At 30.2% G+C, this 14064-nt stretch overlaps 2 protein-coding genes across 2 annotated transcripts; one reads left to right on the top strand and one right to left on the bottom strand.

Annotated features, from left to right (window-relative positions):
• Positions 1 to 4427: 4427 nt before the first annotated feature.
• On the bottom strand, positions 4428 to 6106 carry LOC131607174 (cinnamoyl-CoA reductase CAD2-like). Its single transcript, XM_058879198.1, has 6 exons — positions 5924 to 6106; positions 5664 to 5833; positions 5392 to 5583; positions 5139 to 5301; positions 4873 to 5059; positions 4428 to 4764 (listed from the first exon to the last, which is right to left on the bottom strand). The coding sequence occupies exons 1-6, from the start codon at positions 6045 to 6047 to the stop codon at positions 4623 to 4625; spliced, it is 978 nt and encodes a 325-aa protein (XP_058735181.1). The 5' UTR covers positions 6048 to 6106; the 3' UTR covers positions 4428 to 4622.
• Positions 6107 to 6910: 804 nt separating this feature from the next.
• On the top strand, positions 6911 to 11345 carry LOC131607173 (protein FAR1-RELATED SEQUENCE 5-like). The gene is made up of 7 exons (XM_058879197.1): positions 6911 to 7086; positions 8013 to 10187; positions 10274 to 10369; positions 10445 to 10510; positions 10590 to 10823; positions 10899 to 10998; positions 11152 to 11345. The coding sequence occupies exons 2-6, from the start codon at positions 8019 to 8021 to the stop codon at positions 10968 to 10970; spliced, it is 2637 nt and encodes an 878-aa protein (XP_058735180.1). The 5' UTR covers positions 6911 to 7086; positions 8013 to 8018; the 3' UTR covers positions 10971 to 10998; positions 11152 to 11345.
• Positions 11346 to 14064: the final 2719 nt, after the last annotated feature.

The raw sequence follows: 14064 nt of genomic DNA, 5'->3' as shown, positions 1-14064 counted from the left end.
GACATTTAAAATGGGCCATCAAACATGTGCTCCACTGATGAATCACAATTAAAATTCATTGTATTTTATAACGATTATATTTAAATAGTAACCAAATTGATCCTTCATGGAAAACGAGGATGTTATAATATTGCTAAAATAATATATAATCAAAGTCTAGTAAAATTGGTTGTTGAGCGGTATATGAGTGCTAGCTGTTAGTATTGCCTTTCCTCGAAAAGAAAACCCCTGTGTCTCGAGTAGTCTTGAGAGGACAATAATTCAATAGCATACCAAAGTTTGAAAACCTATCATTTTTTATAACTCATTTATCGTGGGTCGCGAGGGAGTTAGAGGATTATTATATTGGGCTCAAAAGCAATTACATGAGTGAACAAGACGTTACATATTAATTCAAAATTTTATAATATCAAATCAAACTTTGATATCACCGTTGAATTATGAGGAGATTTGAGAATCATAACATTGAGCTAAGGAGTAAGAGTAACTATATATAAGTGAGAGAGACACCACATATTTACTCTCCCTCTAATATGAGTTTATGTATGTCTCACTATTTACTCTCCCTCTAGTATGAGTTTATCTACAATTAATGCTCCTCCTTAAATAGAAGTTTTTTCATTCACATATATTTGTATCTCCTTTGCCACTTTTTTCAACGGGACATACCTCCTACCCACCATCATGTAGGGAAAACTTTTGATACAAGTGAGTCGGTCCTTCACTCGAACCGACGACTCATGATAGCACTGTAGGTGTGAAGGTGTGAAGGTGCTCTTACTTATTAAGTGCTCAATCTCCATTTTTCTAATCAATGTGAGACTTTCCCTCACTTGTTTTTTAGCATTTCCAACTTACACTTGTTTTTCTCAACAATTATGTACAAATTGAAAAAAAATTTAGCTGAATTTTTATTTGAGTTGGGTGAACTACCATCGTGCTATTTATGCCTCCCTAGATTAGCTCAAGTATGAGGTGAAAGTCTTGGATTTGTGCATGAATATCATGTCGTTGTCCACACGTGTTTGTGATATATGTTTTAACATGTGTGCATGTTGATTATTTTGGGGTCTTGCTATTAGGCATGCATTACTACAAAACATGCATACAATAATGCCAAAGTCACCACGGTTCTTCCTAAAACCATGGTGACACTTCTAAACTCATGCGCTAACATTTTTTTTTTAATTTTTAGTTAAAAATTTTAAGGATATAATTACAGTTACTTCCATAATCGTGGTGATACAATCAAGCTTTCCTGAGTTCGAACCTCAGCTCCCTCAAATAGTTTATTTCTTTTACGTTAATGCGCGCCTTTTCATTTTTATTTATATTTCAATAAATAATAAGAGGGTTATCTCCGCGGTTCTTTTGTAAAACCGTTGTTACACATTGTCGCTTCTTTATATATATATATATATATATATATATATATATATATATATATATATATATATATATATATATATATATGAGGAGGGATCAAATTACACCCGAAGAGTTACACCACGAGTTACACTCGTTCAATAACTACATCTCGAATTAATATTTTTTAAATTCAACCGTTGGATTAAAACATAATATCATATAGATCATACCTATAAAGTTTGAGCTTAATCTATAATGATTTACTATGTCATTGAATCACATCAAAATTAACGTTATATGAAAGCTCATTTTGACGTTAATCTTTGGATATCTTGATGATATAGTAAATCATTATAGATTAAGCTCAAACTTTATAGGTATGATCTATATGATATTATGTTTCAATCCAACGGTTGAATTTAAAAAAATATTAATTCGAGATGTAGTTATTGAACGAGTGTAACTCGTGGTGTAACTCTTCGGGTGTAATTTGATCCCTCCTCATATATATATATATATATATATATATATATATATATATATATATATATATATATATATATATATATAAAAGAAACAACTCTAACACCAACGCCGTAGTCATCGTCAAGAAGAAGATAACAATATATACACAGTGTTCTACTTTAAGGTACGTCAAATATTTTTGACATTGTTGTTGTTCAGTTTCGTTTCAATGTCGCATTTGAAGACAAACTCATCCAAAGGTGTTTCTATGTCTTCTTCCGCTGTAAAATCTCGATCTGAAAATTTTTGTGGTTGTGATGGTCCAATGGTTTCGTACCAATGCAAGAGGGGACAAAATAAATAAAAAAGGCTATTTTGGAGATGTCTATTTTGAAAGAGTGATGAAACATGTAATTTGTTCATATGGGATGACGATATAGTAGAAAAATGAGGAAATAAAGATGAGAGCATTATGAAGTCAGAGTTGGAAACTTTGGGCTATTTGAAGGATACATATGAAAATTCAAAAAAGAAGAACAATAATTTGAAGAACAAACTGAAATCAGAAAGAATTTCTGGAAATTTGAAGATGTTATGTTTTGTTATCTCCTTTATGTTTAATATTTACTTTGTTATGAAATGTAATAGTTGAAGATGTTATGTTTAGGGTTTAGGGTGTTGATGTTGAAACTGCAGATGCAGTGAACATAACAGGAATGCGACTAACAGACGGTTTCTTACGAGTAAGTTCATTGCAAATTGTTGAATTTTCAATTACAATCATTGTTCAAGCTGTTTGTTAGTATATTAGTTTATTGTTTAAACTAATAGTTTAAGTTGTTAGTTTAAGTTGATAGCTTAAGAGAGTGATAAAGCCCTAAAGTTAAGAAGAAAAATTAAAATTTTTATTACAAAAGGCCTTAATGATCAAATCTAAATCCGCTGGCTGTGAGGAAGTTTAACCAATCATAGTCTTCCTCATCCTCATCATCAGAGTCAAAGAAAATCATCTGTGTTCTCAACCTCTTTCTTCTTCTTCTTCTTCTTCTTCTTCTTCTTCTTCTTCTTCTTCTTCTTCTTCTTCTCCTCACACTGAGAGCTCTCATGTGTCTCATGTATCGGATTCTTTCTTCATCCATATTATGAGGATGGTTTTGTAGAAAAACACCCTTTACATCAACAACAACATCTTCATTCTCAGCATTGTTTGTAGCTTGAGAAGGAGAACTCATTTTGATTCCTTTGGATGAATGTTGTTTTTGTGTTTTGGTTCTTCCGCTTTAATATCATTCTTTCTGATTCTTCATCTTCTTCTCTTGAAAGTTTAAAAACCAGAAGATGCATGCATGTCAAGCTAGTTTGCTCATTATTCGTTCTTTAATTATATACACTTTCTATTCTCTTGGAAGTTGGAAAGATCATTTGCCTAACTCGAGCTGTTCAAATTTATTCTTCCATTCTTAGATATTCATTCTACGTATATTTTAATGTACTTAATGGAATTGTGTACTTAATACAACTAATTTTGATATCAATTTAAAAATGGTGCATTGATGATTTTGGTATGATACAATTGACAGTTATTCATAAACAATATCACAACGGTTATTAGGCCTAACCGTTGTTATATGGCGTGCACTTTCTAGTTTACTACAACAGTCACAGAACTGTGATTGAAAGTACTGTATAAAAAACAACACGCTACATAACAACGCATGGACCTGCGTGATTATAACCGTTGTTAAATATCTTTTCGTAACAGTGATATGTTTTGTTTTCTCAATTAAGAACTTTCTTTACATATGATCCATAATATAGTTGGTATGGACTACTTAGACTCATACCATTTCACAAAATCCCTAGACCCTTAGAAAATGAGTTTAAACATTATTGAAGTTTGTAAGAATTAAAAGTTTTTTTAATGGAATTTTCATGAGTCGTGGTGTAGTACCGATTAGGTACTTGAGGTCTGATAACGATTTCAACAAGTATATTAGGTCGCTAAAAGTAATTAAATGGTAAGAGTATCGATTATCAAACTCGATGAATGTGAATATTATTGAATTGTATTTTTTTTACTAAGTTGTACATAAAAATTTGGTTGGGTTTGTAATGGCAATAATAAAAATTATTCTAATATTGTTTGGAAATTTCTATAGATAAAGATGTTAGGGACGAGGACGAGTATAACTTAATTGTCCCGTTTGTACTCCTGAACTAAATATACTAATGAACTCTTATCACGTGTTTTGACCGATTTTCAAGAATGCTTAATCATAATATGTTAATGATTAAATCCTTAATCTTAAACTAACCCCTAATTTTTAGTGAATTACAATTTAAGATTGAAATTAGTACGCCAAAAATACTTATCTTCGCTTGGATATGAGGTGTTATCTCAGTTTCATATGTGAGATAACGAAGAATGTCGTTAAAGTGCATCACTTTACCTTTCAGTCAGAATTTACTCCAACAACTAAATAGATTTATCCGTAGGGATACACAAGTATTTTGTATTTTGCTAATGCAAAAATTAGAAAATACAAAGTAATTTAGGAAGTCTTAATCCATTCAATTGTATTAGATATATAATTGATATTTGAAAAATTGATAAACAAGAAATCAACTCAGATTGAATGACATTCATATAGACTTTGGCTTGGTTTGATCCAGTACCAAACCTTATTTTACATTGAGAAATAACTTCCTTATGCAGAAGAGTTTCTGAATACAAAACGTGATTATGATTATCAATATTTATTTCGAAATGAAATATCATTAATTAGAATTCAGCAAGCAAACTTTCTCTCTTTTAAACTTTCTACTAACTCTCTGAGACTGACTTCTAGGGGAATAAATTCAACTCCCAATTTCTTTGCCTTCTCTTTAGAAACTTGAAATGTCTGCCTCAAAGGCTTATCATCTGCACACCTAATAACACAGTTCATTTAAAACCTTTAAATATGTGTAAGAAAAGTTAGAAGAAAAAACATTTTCTTATAAATATACCATAGTATTAAAATGAATAATAAACCTTACTTGTTCGGAATTCGCAATGTTGGATACATATCACGTAAAATCTTCGTAAGTTCAGAGAAATGTATCACTCTTTCAGACAAACAATATCTTCCACTAGCCGAAGGATCCTCGTATGCCAGAATATGCGCGTTTGCAACGTCCTTCACATTGATCCATGCAAAAGCAGCATTCATAAATGTTTCTGAACCTGTTCATATAGTAAGCATTTGACTAAAGGTTTTTTACATTCAAATTTATTGTTAGATTCATCAGAAAATAAAATTTACCATTTATTAAGTCAAGAATTAAAGTGGAACTTTCGTTAAGCTCCGGTTGCAAGAGAGGCCCGATCGTCATAGCTGGATTCATAACAATGCAGTCAATATTGTTTTCTGTTAGAAATTTGTTTGCAGCTTCCTCTGCCAAAGTCTTTGCAAATTGATACCACATCTGAAACACAATAAATCAACACTCACATTATTATTGTTATCATATTTTTCTAGTGAATGGAAAATGAGCACATCACATATATAGTACTACCTTTTTTCCCCATAAGAAATCTGGATTTGAAAACCAAGTTTCATCAACTTCAACTTCCGGGGTTCGAGGCTTTCCGTTATATAAAACAGTGGCAATAGAAGAAGTGAAAACAACCCGTTTCACAGATGGTGATTTTGCACATGACTTCAAAACATTCATAGTTCCCTTCACTGTTGGATCAATTATTTCTTTCTGAAATAAGGAAAACACAACACTCTAAAATGAATAAATAGGAAACTGCTCTTACTATAATACAATGAAGGTGACCTCACCTGAGGATCTTTGACAACAAACTGAACCGGCGAAGCAGTGTGAAAGACACCGTGACAACCTTGAATAGCAGAATCAAAGGAAGCTTCTTCTAATAGATCTGCCTTAAAGAGTTGCAATCTTTCCTTTGCACCATCAAGTTTAAGCAAGTGTTCAACCTTTTTTGGATTACCTATAAATATATGAAGAGAAAAAGAGTCGCTAAACCAAATGAACAATTTCTTAAAACAAGAACTGATAAATACTGATGAATATTACTGACTTGGATCACGAACGGTGGCTCTAACAGTATAACCACGTTCAAGGAGAAACTTTACGATCCATGAAGCAATGTAACCTGAAGCACCAGTGACACACACCACCATTTTTTCTTCACTATCATTCATCCTTCCACTCTTGCTTATCAGTAGGCAATAATAGATGTTAGACAATAATAGATGTTTTATTACTATACAGTATTGTCAAATTGCTACAAGACAAAGTAATAGGTTTATTTATAAGCTCACCAACCAATAATTTAAACAAATATTATTCTACTATCCTTATGCTGTTGCATGATTTGCATGTAAGACTCTGGCACAATGATAAGATATAAGTTTTATACTAAGAGCTGTTTAATTGTAACAAATATTTTATAAGTTTTTACTTAGTTAAGGATTAATAGTGTCAAATTTTGGACCCCTTGCAAGCCTCAAAACCAATATATTTGTGAGTACATTCAAGATAGAAACCCAACACGTTTAAAGTGGGTCATCAATCATGTGCTTACCTGAAGAATCACAATTAAAATAGTAAACAATTTGATTTGATTTGATCCTCCTTCCTCAATATAAGAAGGATATTGCTAAGATATATATAATAAAGTTAGTATAGTTGTCGTTAAAGTCTAGTCCAACTAATAAATATTGTTATTATTAAATTGAAAATTTTGTTTTAAATTCGAGCCCTTATATTAGTGAACTTTTTAGTGGTTATTGTTATTTCATCTAATAACAATAAAGGTAAATTCTTATTTACCCACCTAAAAAAATTGGGTAACCTTACCCATCTGAGTTGTCAAGTGTAGAAGTTATTAGGTGGTCTTATGATGTGTCATATTTTTATTCCTAAATAGTTATATACTTTTGAATAATTATACATTTACCCCAAATATATTAATGGTAATTTTTTATTTTATTCTATAATAAAACAATATCTTTTCAAATTCTCTTTTCTTTTTTCCACGATTCATTCTACTATTTTTCTTTCTTCTTCTCCACTTTGACTTACTACTCTCTCAAATCTTCCATTAAATCAATCTTTTCTTTCTAAACTTTGTCAATTTCTTCTTCATCTTTGCTACTCTTTCAATTAATTTATTCTCTCTCACTCATATATTTCATTGCTACATCTATATTTTGCTAGATTTCTGCTCATTTTTACAAGGTAATTTCTCTTTTTTTCTCTCTTTAATTTTATATTTGTTTTATGTTATTATTATTCTTCATATATGGATAATTTTGTATTTGCTTTCTGTTATTAATATTCATAGATGAATAATTTTATATTTATTTTCTTTATTAATATTTATAAATGGGTTTTGTCTTCAAACATTGGTAGTTTGTGGATTATGTTTGTTCTGCTATTGTTGCTGCTATGAAATGATGATAATGGGTTTGTCAAAACAGTTTGAAAAAGAATTATTTTTCTTATAAAGAATAAAATGGTAGCAACTGTTATGAAATGATGATGATAATTGGCTTATGCATCTCAACTAAATATCATTAAAATAAAAGTTAAAAAAGAAAAAGATTAACTCTTATCTCTGTTTAATTTTCAATTGGGTTAATTGTGTGTGAAAACTCTTAGAATTTCTTTCAAATCTTAACACTCCTTGTTCAAACTTTTGTTGTCTTTGATTCATAGGACTCAATGACACTTTAGTGATTTAGATGTATCCTTTTAATTTGAAGCCATTTTACATGGTCTGTTTTATAGATTTTGAAGAAAACAAAGAAGGTCAAAACTCTTATAGTTCTCTCGTTCCAAATTTACCTTTGATCTATCCAGGTCAATAAATAAAATGAAAGGAAGATCTACTGGAATTTATGTGTGTCTGTTTGCTTAGTCTCTAAATTATAGGCGTTTTTTTTTTAAATAGTCAAAAATATTCAAACAATAATAAAAAATAATCATGGTTCATTGCCTTCTTGCATCATATTGAATATTTGACATTAAATCTTATTGTTATGCTTATAATGTAAAGTTGTGAGAAAAAGTATCTGTTTGTTGAGGTTTTAATTCTCATAAAGCTTACTATTATGTAGATGGAGAATCTAAAATATTTATATTTGTTTGTGTATTTTTATTAGGTTCAAATGGACGTAGACTATGAAGATATAGATTGTGAAGAATTGGTTAGTTGTAATAATGTCGGCGATGAAGAAGGAAAAGAGGACATGGATATTTACAAAAAGATTAATGACCTGACAGATGATGATATAAGAGGTTTGGAATTTGTTTCTGAGGAAAAAGCAATAGATTTCTATGAAATATATGCAAAATGTCACGGGTTTGCAATAAGAAAAGATGATGTAAAACGTGATTATGAAGGGAATATAATTGTTCGTCAATTAGTTTGTAACAGAGAGGGTAAGAGTGATAAGAAGCGGGGACGATGTAGAGATCCGAGGCCAACGATGCCAATGGAATGTCGTGCGAGGTTTCGAGTAGCTCTAAATCTTGCGACTGAAAAGTGGAGAGTTTCTGTATTTGAGCCCTCTCATAACCATGAGTTAACTCCAACACATTATGTTCATCTGATTCCTAAGTATCGTCGATTGAGTGAATCAGATAAAGCTCTTGTTGATGGTCTGCATACACAAGGTGTTAGAACATGTCATATTTTAGGTTTTATGATGGCTCAAAAAGGTGGTCATAAAGGTCTGGGATTTTGTAAAAAGGACTTATATAACTACTTAAATAATGAAGCAATGGCAAGAATAGAAGGAGGGGATGCTTTTGCTGCTTTGAGTTATTTACAGGCTAAAGCTGATAATGATCCAATGTTCTTTTCGAAGTTTACCACAACAGATGAAGGACGTTTAGAAAACTTATTTTGGTCAGATTCAGCTAGTCGGATTGACTATGAATGTTTTGGTGATGTGATTTCTTTTGACGCAACTTATAAGAAGAACAGGTATAACAAGCCTGTTGTTGTTTTTTCTGGATTCAACCATCATGGAGAAACTACAATATTTGGTTGTGCTTTGGTTTCTGATGAAAAAGCTGAGACATTCAAGTGGATTTTAAATACTTTTTTGGAAGCAATGTATCATAAACATCCTAAAGGAGTGGTTACAGATGGAGATCTTGCAATGAGAGAAGCTATCCGAGATGTATTTCCAAACTCGTTGCATCGTCTTTGTTCATGGCATTTACATAGAAATGCTGTTGAGAATGTGAAGAATCCAAAATTCTTGGAAGATTTTAAGTCATTGATTTATGCTGCTTACACTGTAGACGAGTTTGAAAATGAGTGGAAGAGGGTAGTTGATGATTATGGTTTATCAAACAACAAATGGGTTAAGAAAACATATGAGATGAAGAGAATATGGGCTAGTGCATACATGCGAGATAAATTTTTTTGTGGTATAAGAACTACATCAATCTCTGAAGCCGTCAACTCTTTTATCAAGATGTATGTTCAGAATAAAAGCAGTCTTGTTGATTTCATGCACGGTTTCGAAAGAGCTGTAAAAGAATACAGGAATAATGAGTTAATATCTAATTTTAAAACGTTCTATTATGATCCCGTGTTAACAACTAAATTGGAAGGGTTGGAGCTTGAAGCTGCAAAGATTTTTACTAGGAAAAAATTTAAGGAAGTTCAAGATGAAATAGAAGATGCGATCAAGGTAAATGTTATCGAACGGTCTGAGCTCGAAAATGTTGTGAATTTTAAGATGAATATGTTTTGCAACAAAAATTATACATATCTAGTTCATCTTGATAGGGCACAGAGTAAATTTTTATGTGATTGTAATTTGTTTGAACGGGTAGGAATTCCATGTTCTCACATCATTTGTGCCATGAGGCACGAGCACATGAACATATTTCCAAATAGTTTGATTTGTAAAAGGTGGACCAAAACAGCAAAAGATGATTACATATCGTCAATGTCTTCTGAAGAATGTGATGATGAGAAAATGGTCATGCTCCGTCGAGGGACTATGTCTTCTGCGTTCAATAGTTTGTGTGATATTTCTTGTAAACATCCGGATGATTTTAAAGAGGCTATGAAGGGGATTTATGGTTTGTGTGAGAAAATAAAGAGACGTCGTGATGAAAATGGAAATCATAAGACTAAAGGTGCTCCTCGTAAGAGCAAAGGCATTCCTCGCAAGACTAAAGGTGCTTCTCGTAAGACAAAGGGTGTCCCTCGTAATACCAGTCACACAAAGCATAAATATCAAGATATAGGTGAACATGATGCTCTACATGAAGTTGACAAAGGATCTGTTGCAATATCAAATGTAGGGGGTGAGGTATGTTTCTAATCACTATACTATATGCGTTTTTATTTGTAAATATTTAGGTTCTTAATTCAACATTATTATAATTTTTTATGCAGGGTGTTGATAAGAATTCTGGTAGTCAGCAGAAGAAAAAGGATGTTGATGTTGCTTGTTCAATGAAAGAATTTATCAATAAAAGAACATCAAAACATGTAAGTTAAGAAACTTTATAGTTACTTTTGTTGAAATTTGACAAGAGATTGACAATTTTTATAATTTTGTAATAGATTGAAAATGAAGACATTGGCCGATCAAACGAGAACATGTCAAACATACCTACAACTTTGGAAAATGTAAGTTGTTTTTCATATAGTTATAGTTGGAAAGAAATTCAATGATATGAGATTTTAATCTTGGTTTTATTTGTTTCAGAATGTTCACGGGTGCGGTCTTATATATGGTATACCCTCTGTTAAAATAGAAGGTCAAAATGTAACACGGAACCATAGTTTAGGATATGCTCCTAATTATACTCTTGGTTCTAACGGTATTCCAGTTCAAAGTATTCCAGTACCTACTCAATTTCCACCAACAGTTAACTTCTCATCATCACACTTGAATGCTCTTATGTATCCTAGACCACACATTTTTCCTCATAATACATCGGTGAGTAAATACAAAACTCATGGTGTTAACTGTGTGTTAGTCAAATGACTAATTCAATTTATTTTTTCATATCAGTTTTTAGGTGTGCTGGAACAGGTTGAGAGTTCGGCAAAAATGGCTTGCAAGAAAAATGATCCATATAAATGAAAAGAGATATATAGATTGGAAAAAAATGGTAAATTGACTACTAATTCATCATATAGGCTTATATATATAGGCTTCTGTATGTTGTGCTTATTACTCTCACAATTGGTGTTGTTTTTCTTCATTTTCTTATAAATTTTCTACGTAGTTGAATTTGAATTTTTCTGTCAATTATTTGCAACAGGAATTTTTCTGTCAATTATTTGCATCAGGAGGTCTGATATACCATAGAGATATATGTTGTTGATTACTTGCTAGACATTACAAAAAAAAATGAGGCTGCTCTACAAAGAAGCATCTAGTGAGGGTGTGATGAATGTCTTGTATTAGGCTGTGTTGTTGATTTCTTGTAATAGACATTACCAAAAAATATTTTATTGAGATTTCTTTCTTTGTTATGTTTCTTTGTCTGGCAGTTAAGTGACTTGAATTCTCTCATAAAGTTAAAAAATTTCTATTAATTATTTTTAACAGTATGAAATTTTCTATTAATTATTTGCCACAATTCTAAAAATAATGAATCATAATTATATCCAAAAACAATGTAACATTTTTATTCTCAAAAGTAATAATTTATATATTTTTTGACTAAGTAATAATTTTTATTTTTGAAAACATAATCTAAAAAGTATATTTAATGTTTTGTTTAAAATTTTTAATTACTATAATAAAATTAAAAACTTGTAAAAAAATAAAGACATTTACTATTTATTATTGTTATTTTTTAAATTATGATATTTATTTAAAAATTAATCCTCAAGTATAGATTATATTTTAAACGGAAAAAGTAATTAACTTATAAAATAATTTCAACTACTTCTCAATAAAAGGAATTTAATTTATTTTAAAATTAAAATAAAAAAGGAAATAATTTATTATATTGATAAAAATTTATGACATAAAAAAGTTATTCACATTAAAAATTCTAAACGACGTTTTGTTTCAATATTTCCCCTCTTAAATTTTTCGGCAGTAACTTTTTTCATCTATGAATATAGGGGTATCTCTTTTTTTTTTTGGCTTTATACCACCGGTTTAGTCTGGTTCGGGGGCGAGTTCCCCTCCCGATCGCAGTTGCGGGGGATCGAACCGTGGTTCTCCCTACCAAGTCCAGCGCCAATCATCACTGGACCAACTAACGATTGGTATATAGGGGTATCTCTTTGATTTTACTCCTTCCAGCATAATTTTACTCCTAATAGATATGGCATTTAATTCATATAATATCACATTTAATTCTCTTTGATTTTTTCAAATAGAATACAAAAAGTCTAGGTCAGAGTCTGGTGCTACTACATAAAGCGTGTAAATTCTAAAGTGATGATTAGTAATTACGTATTCATTTTTTTTTTACAAGAATTACTTGATTAGTAATTACTGATTAATTTTTTTATAAGAATTACTGATTCATCTTGTTTGCTAAAAATTGGTGGAACAAATTTATTAGTTTTAATGTATAAATTCAATTTTTAATTTATATATTTTAACTTTCAAATTTTAAATGATAAAATTGTCAAAATAATCTAATTATATATTTTTTTATTTAATTTTTTATATATATACTTTTTTTTACCATTTTTCTTAAACCCATGTTTATATATTTATATCTATTTGTTTTAGAAATTAATTAAATTAAGTGTCCAAATACCTCTCTGGAGGCTATTTCTTTCAACGGAAGGACGCCGACTATAATATTTAATATCGGACCGGCCACATCATGTATATTTCAAAATAACAATTTAAATTTGTCATTTTTGTATTCATTTGCTTTAATTTTCAATTTGGTTATATATGATAAATCATATCATATAATACCAATCAATTATAAATCAAACTATAAAAATATTTATTTTTTTAAATCATAATCAAACATAAAAATTATATTTCTACCATATTTAATTTTTTTAATAGTGTAGACAGTAAGATTTAGATTTTTTTATATTTATTTATTTAAACCTCAATTATTTAAGTTTGTCTTTATGCATTCCAAAATAATATCTCTCCAATATTTTTTCTTTTACCGATATGAATGATTCTATGGTCAGTTGGTGGCGTGAGTGAGAATTGCGTGGCCTGAGTGAGAAGTAAATGATGATTTCTCCTATAAAAAAAGTCATGATTATTCTGTAAAACAAAACATCTAGATTAGGTATCACATTTATTTCTTTTGTTGTTATAAACAAGTATGGTTAAAAACAAGTATATTAATTTTTTAAAATTATAAGTTTAGTTAGAAAAAATATTAGAGAGATATTCGATATCGGACCGTCCATTGTGTAAAATCAGTGTTTTAAAAACCGGACCGAACCGGTTTTTAAAATAAAAATTAAAATTAAAAAATAAAAGAAAAAATTAAAAAAATAAAAATAAAAATAAAAATAAAAATAAAGATGTTTCGGATGCGGTTAATTTTGTTGCAGATGATTTTGATATTGAAGGAGATATCAATATTGAAATAATTTTTTCTTTGAAATTAAATTTAGTAGACAATGAAGTTACTTTATTATAATTTATTTAATCAGATTATTTTACGATTAAATTTTGTTTGCAAATATATACTTTGTAATTTTGTACTATTTTATTATGTGTGATACCTATGTTTAAAATTTGAATTTAAATTATAAACTTGTGAATTTATTTAGGATATGATATTTTTAAAAAATTTAAGGGATAATTATATATTGTAGAGACTGAATCATCATGTTCGACATGTTTTATACCTATATAATTTTGTTATAACGACCGGTCTATTCAACCGAGTTATCCGGTTTAATTCGGTTTAGTCATGCGGTTCGACCAGTGACCCAGTGGTTCGACCAATAAACCAGTGACCTAATATCCTCATTGATTTGATGTCCGGTTCGATTTTTAAAACACTGTGTAAAATAGCATGAGAAACAAGCAAGTTCCAAAAATTTATCAATCGAACTCCCATAGGTCCGCCATCACATTCCCAGACCACAGTTCACTAGTCTTCCGTTGGAAAGAGTCCTTCTCAAGAGGCTATTTCCTTCAACGGAAGGACGCCGACAATAATATTCGATATCGGACCGTCCACATCGTGTAAAATGGAGTGAGAAACGATCAAGTTCAAACA

The sequence above is a fragment of the Vicia villosa genome, linkage group LG5, assembly GCF_029867415.1.
Source record: "Vicia villosa cultivar HV-30 ecotype Madison, WI linkage group LG5, Vvil1.0, whole genome shotgun sequence".
Lineage (NCBI taxonomy): Eukaryota > Viridiplantae > Streptophyta > Magnoliopsida > Fabales > Fabaceae > Vicia > Vicia villosa.
The sequence above is the reverse complement of the archived record's forward strand: the minus strand, read 5'-3'. Positions and strand labels throughout refer to the sequence as shown.

Bases quoted from the DNA above. Each gene is read 5' to 3' on its own strand.
- LOC131607174 (XM_058879198.1), bottom strand. From the start codon at position 6,047: ATGAATGATAGTGAAGAAAAAATGGTGGTGTGTGTCACTGGTGCTTCA. The intron at 5,584-5,663 runs GTGAGGTCACCT...TCCTTATTTCAG, and splicing joins TTGTTGTCAAAGATCCTCAG to AAAGAAATAATTGATCCAAC. The intron at 5,302-5,391 runs GTAGTACTATAT...ATTGTGTTTCAG, and splicing joins ATTTCTTATGGGGAAAAAAG to ATGTGGTATCAATTTGCAAA.
- LOC131607173 (XM_058879197.1), top strand. From the start codon at position 8,019: ATGGACGTAGACTATGAAGATATAGATTGTGAAGAATTGGTTAGTTGT. The intron at 10,370-10,444 runs GTAAGTTAAGAA...ATTTTGTAATAG, and splicing joins ATAAAAGAACATCAAAACAT to ATTGAAAATGAAGACATTGG. The intron at 10,824-10,898 runs GTGAGTAAATAC...TTTTCATATCAG, and splicing joins TTTTTCCTCATAATACATCG to TTTTTAGGTGTGCTGGAACA.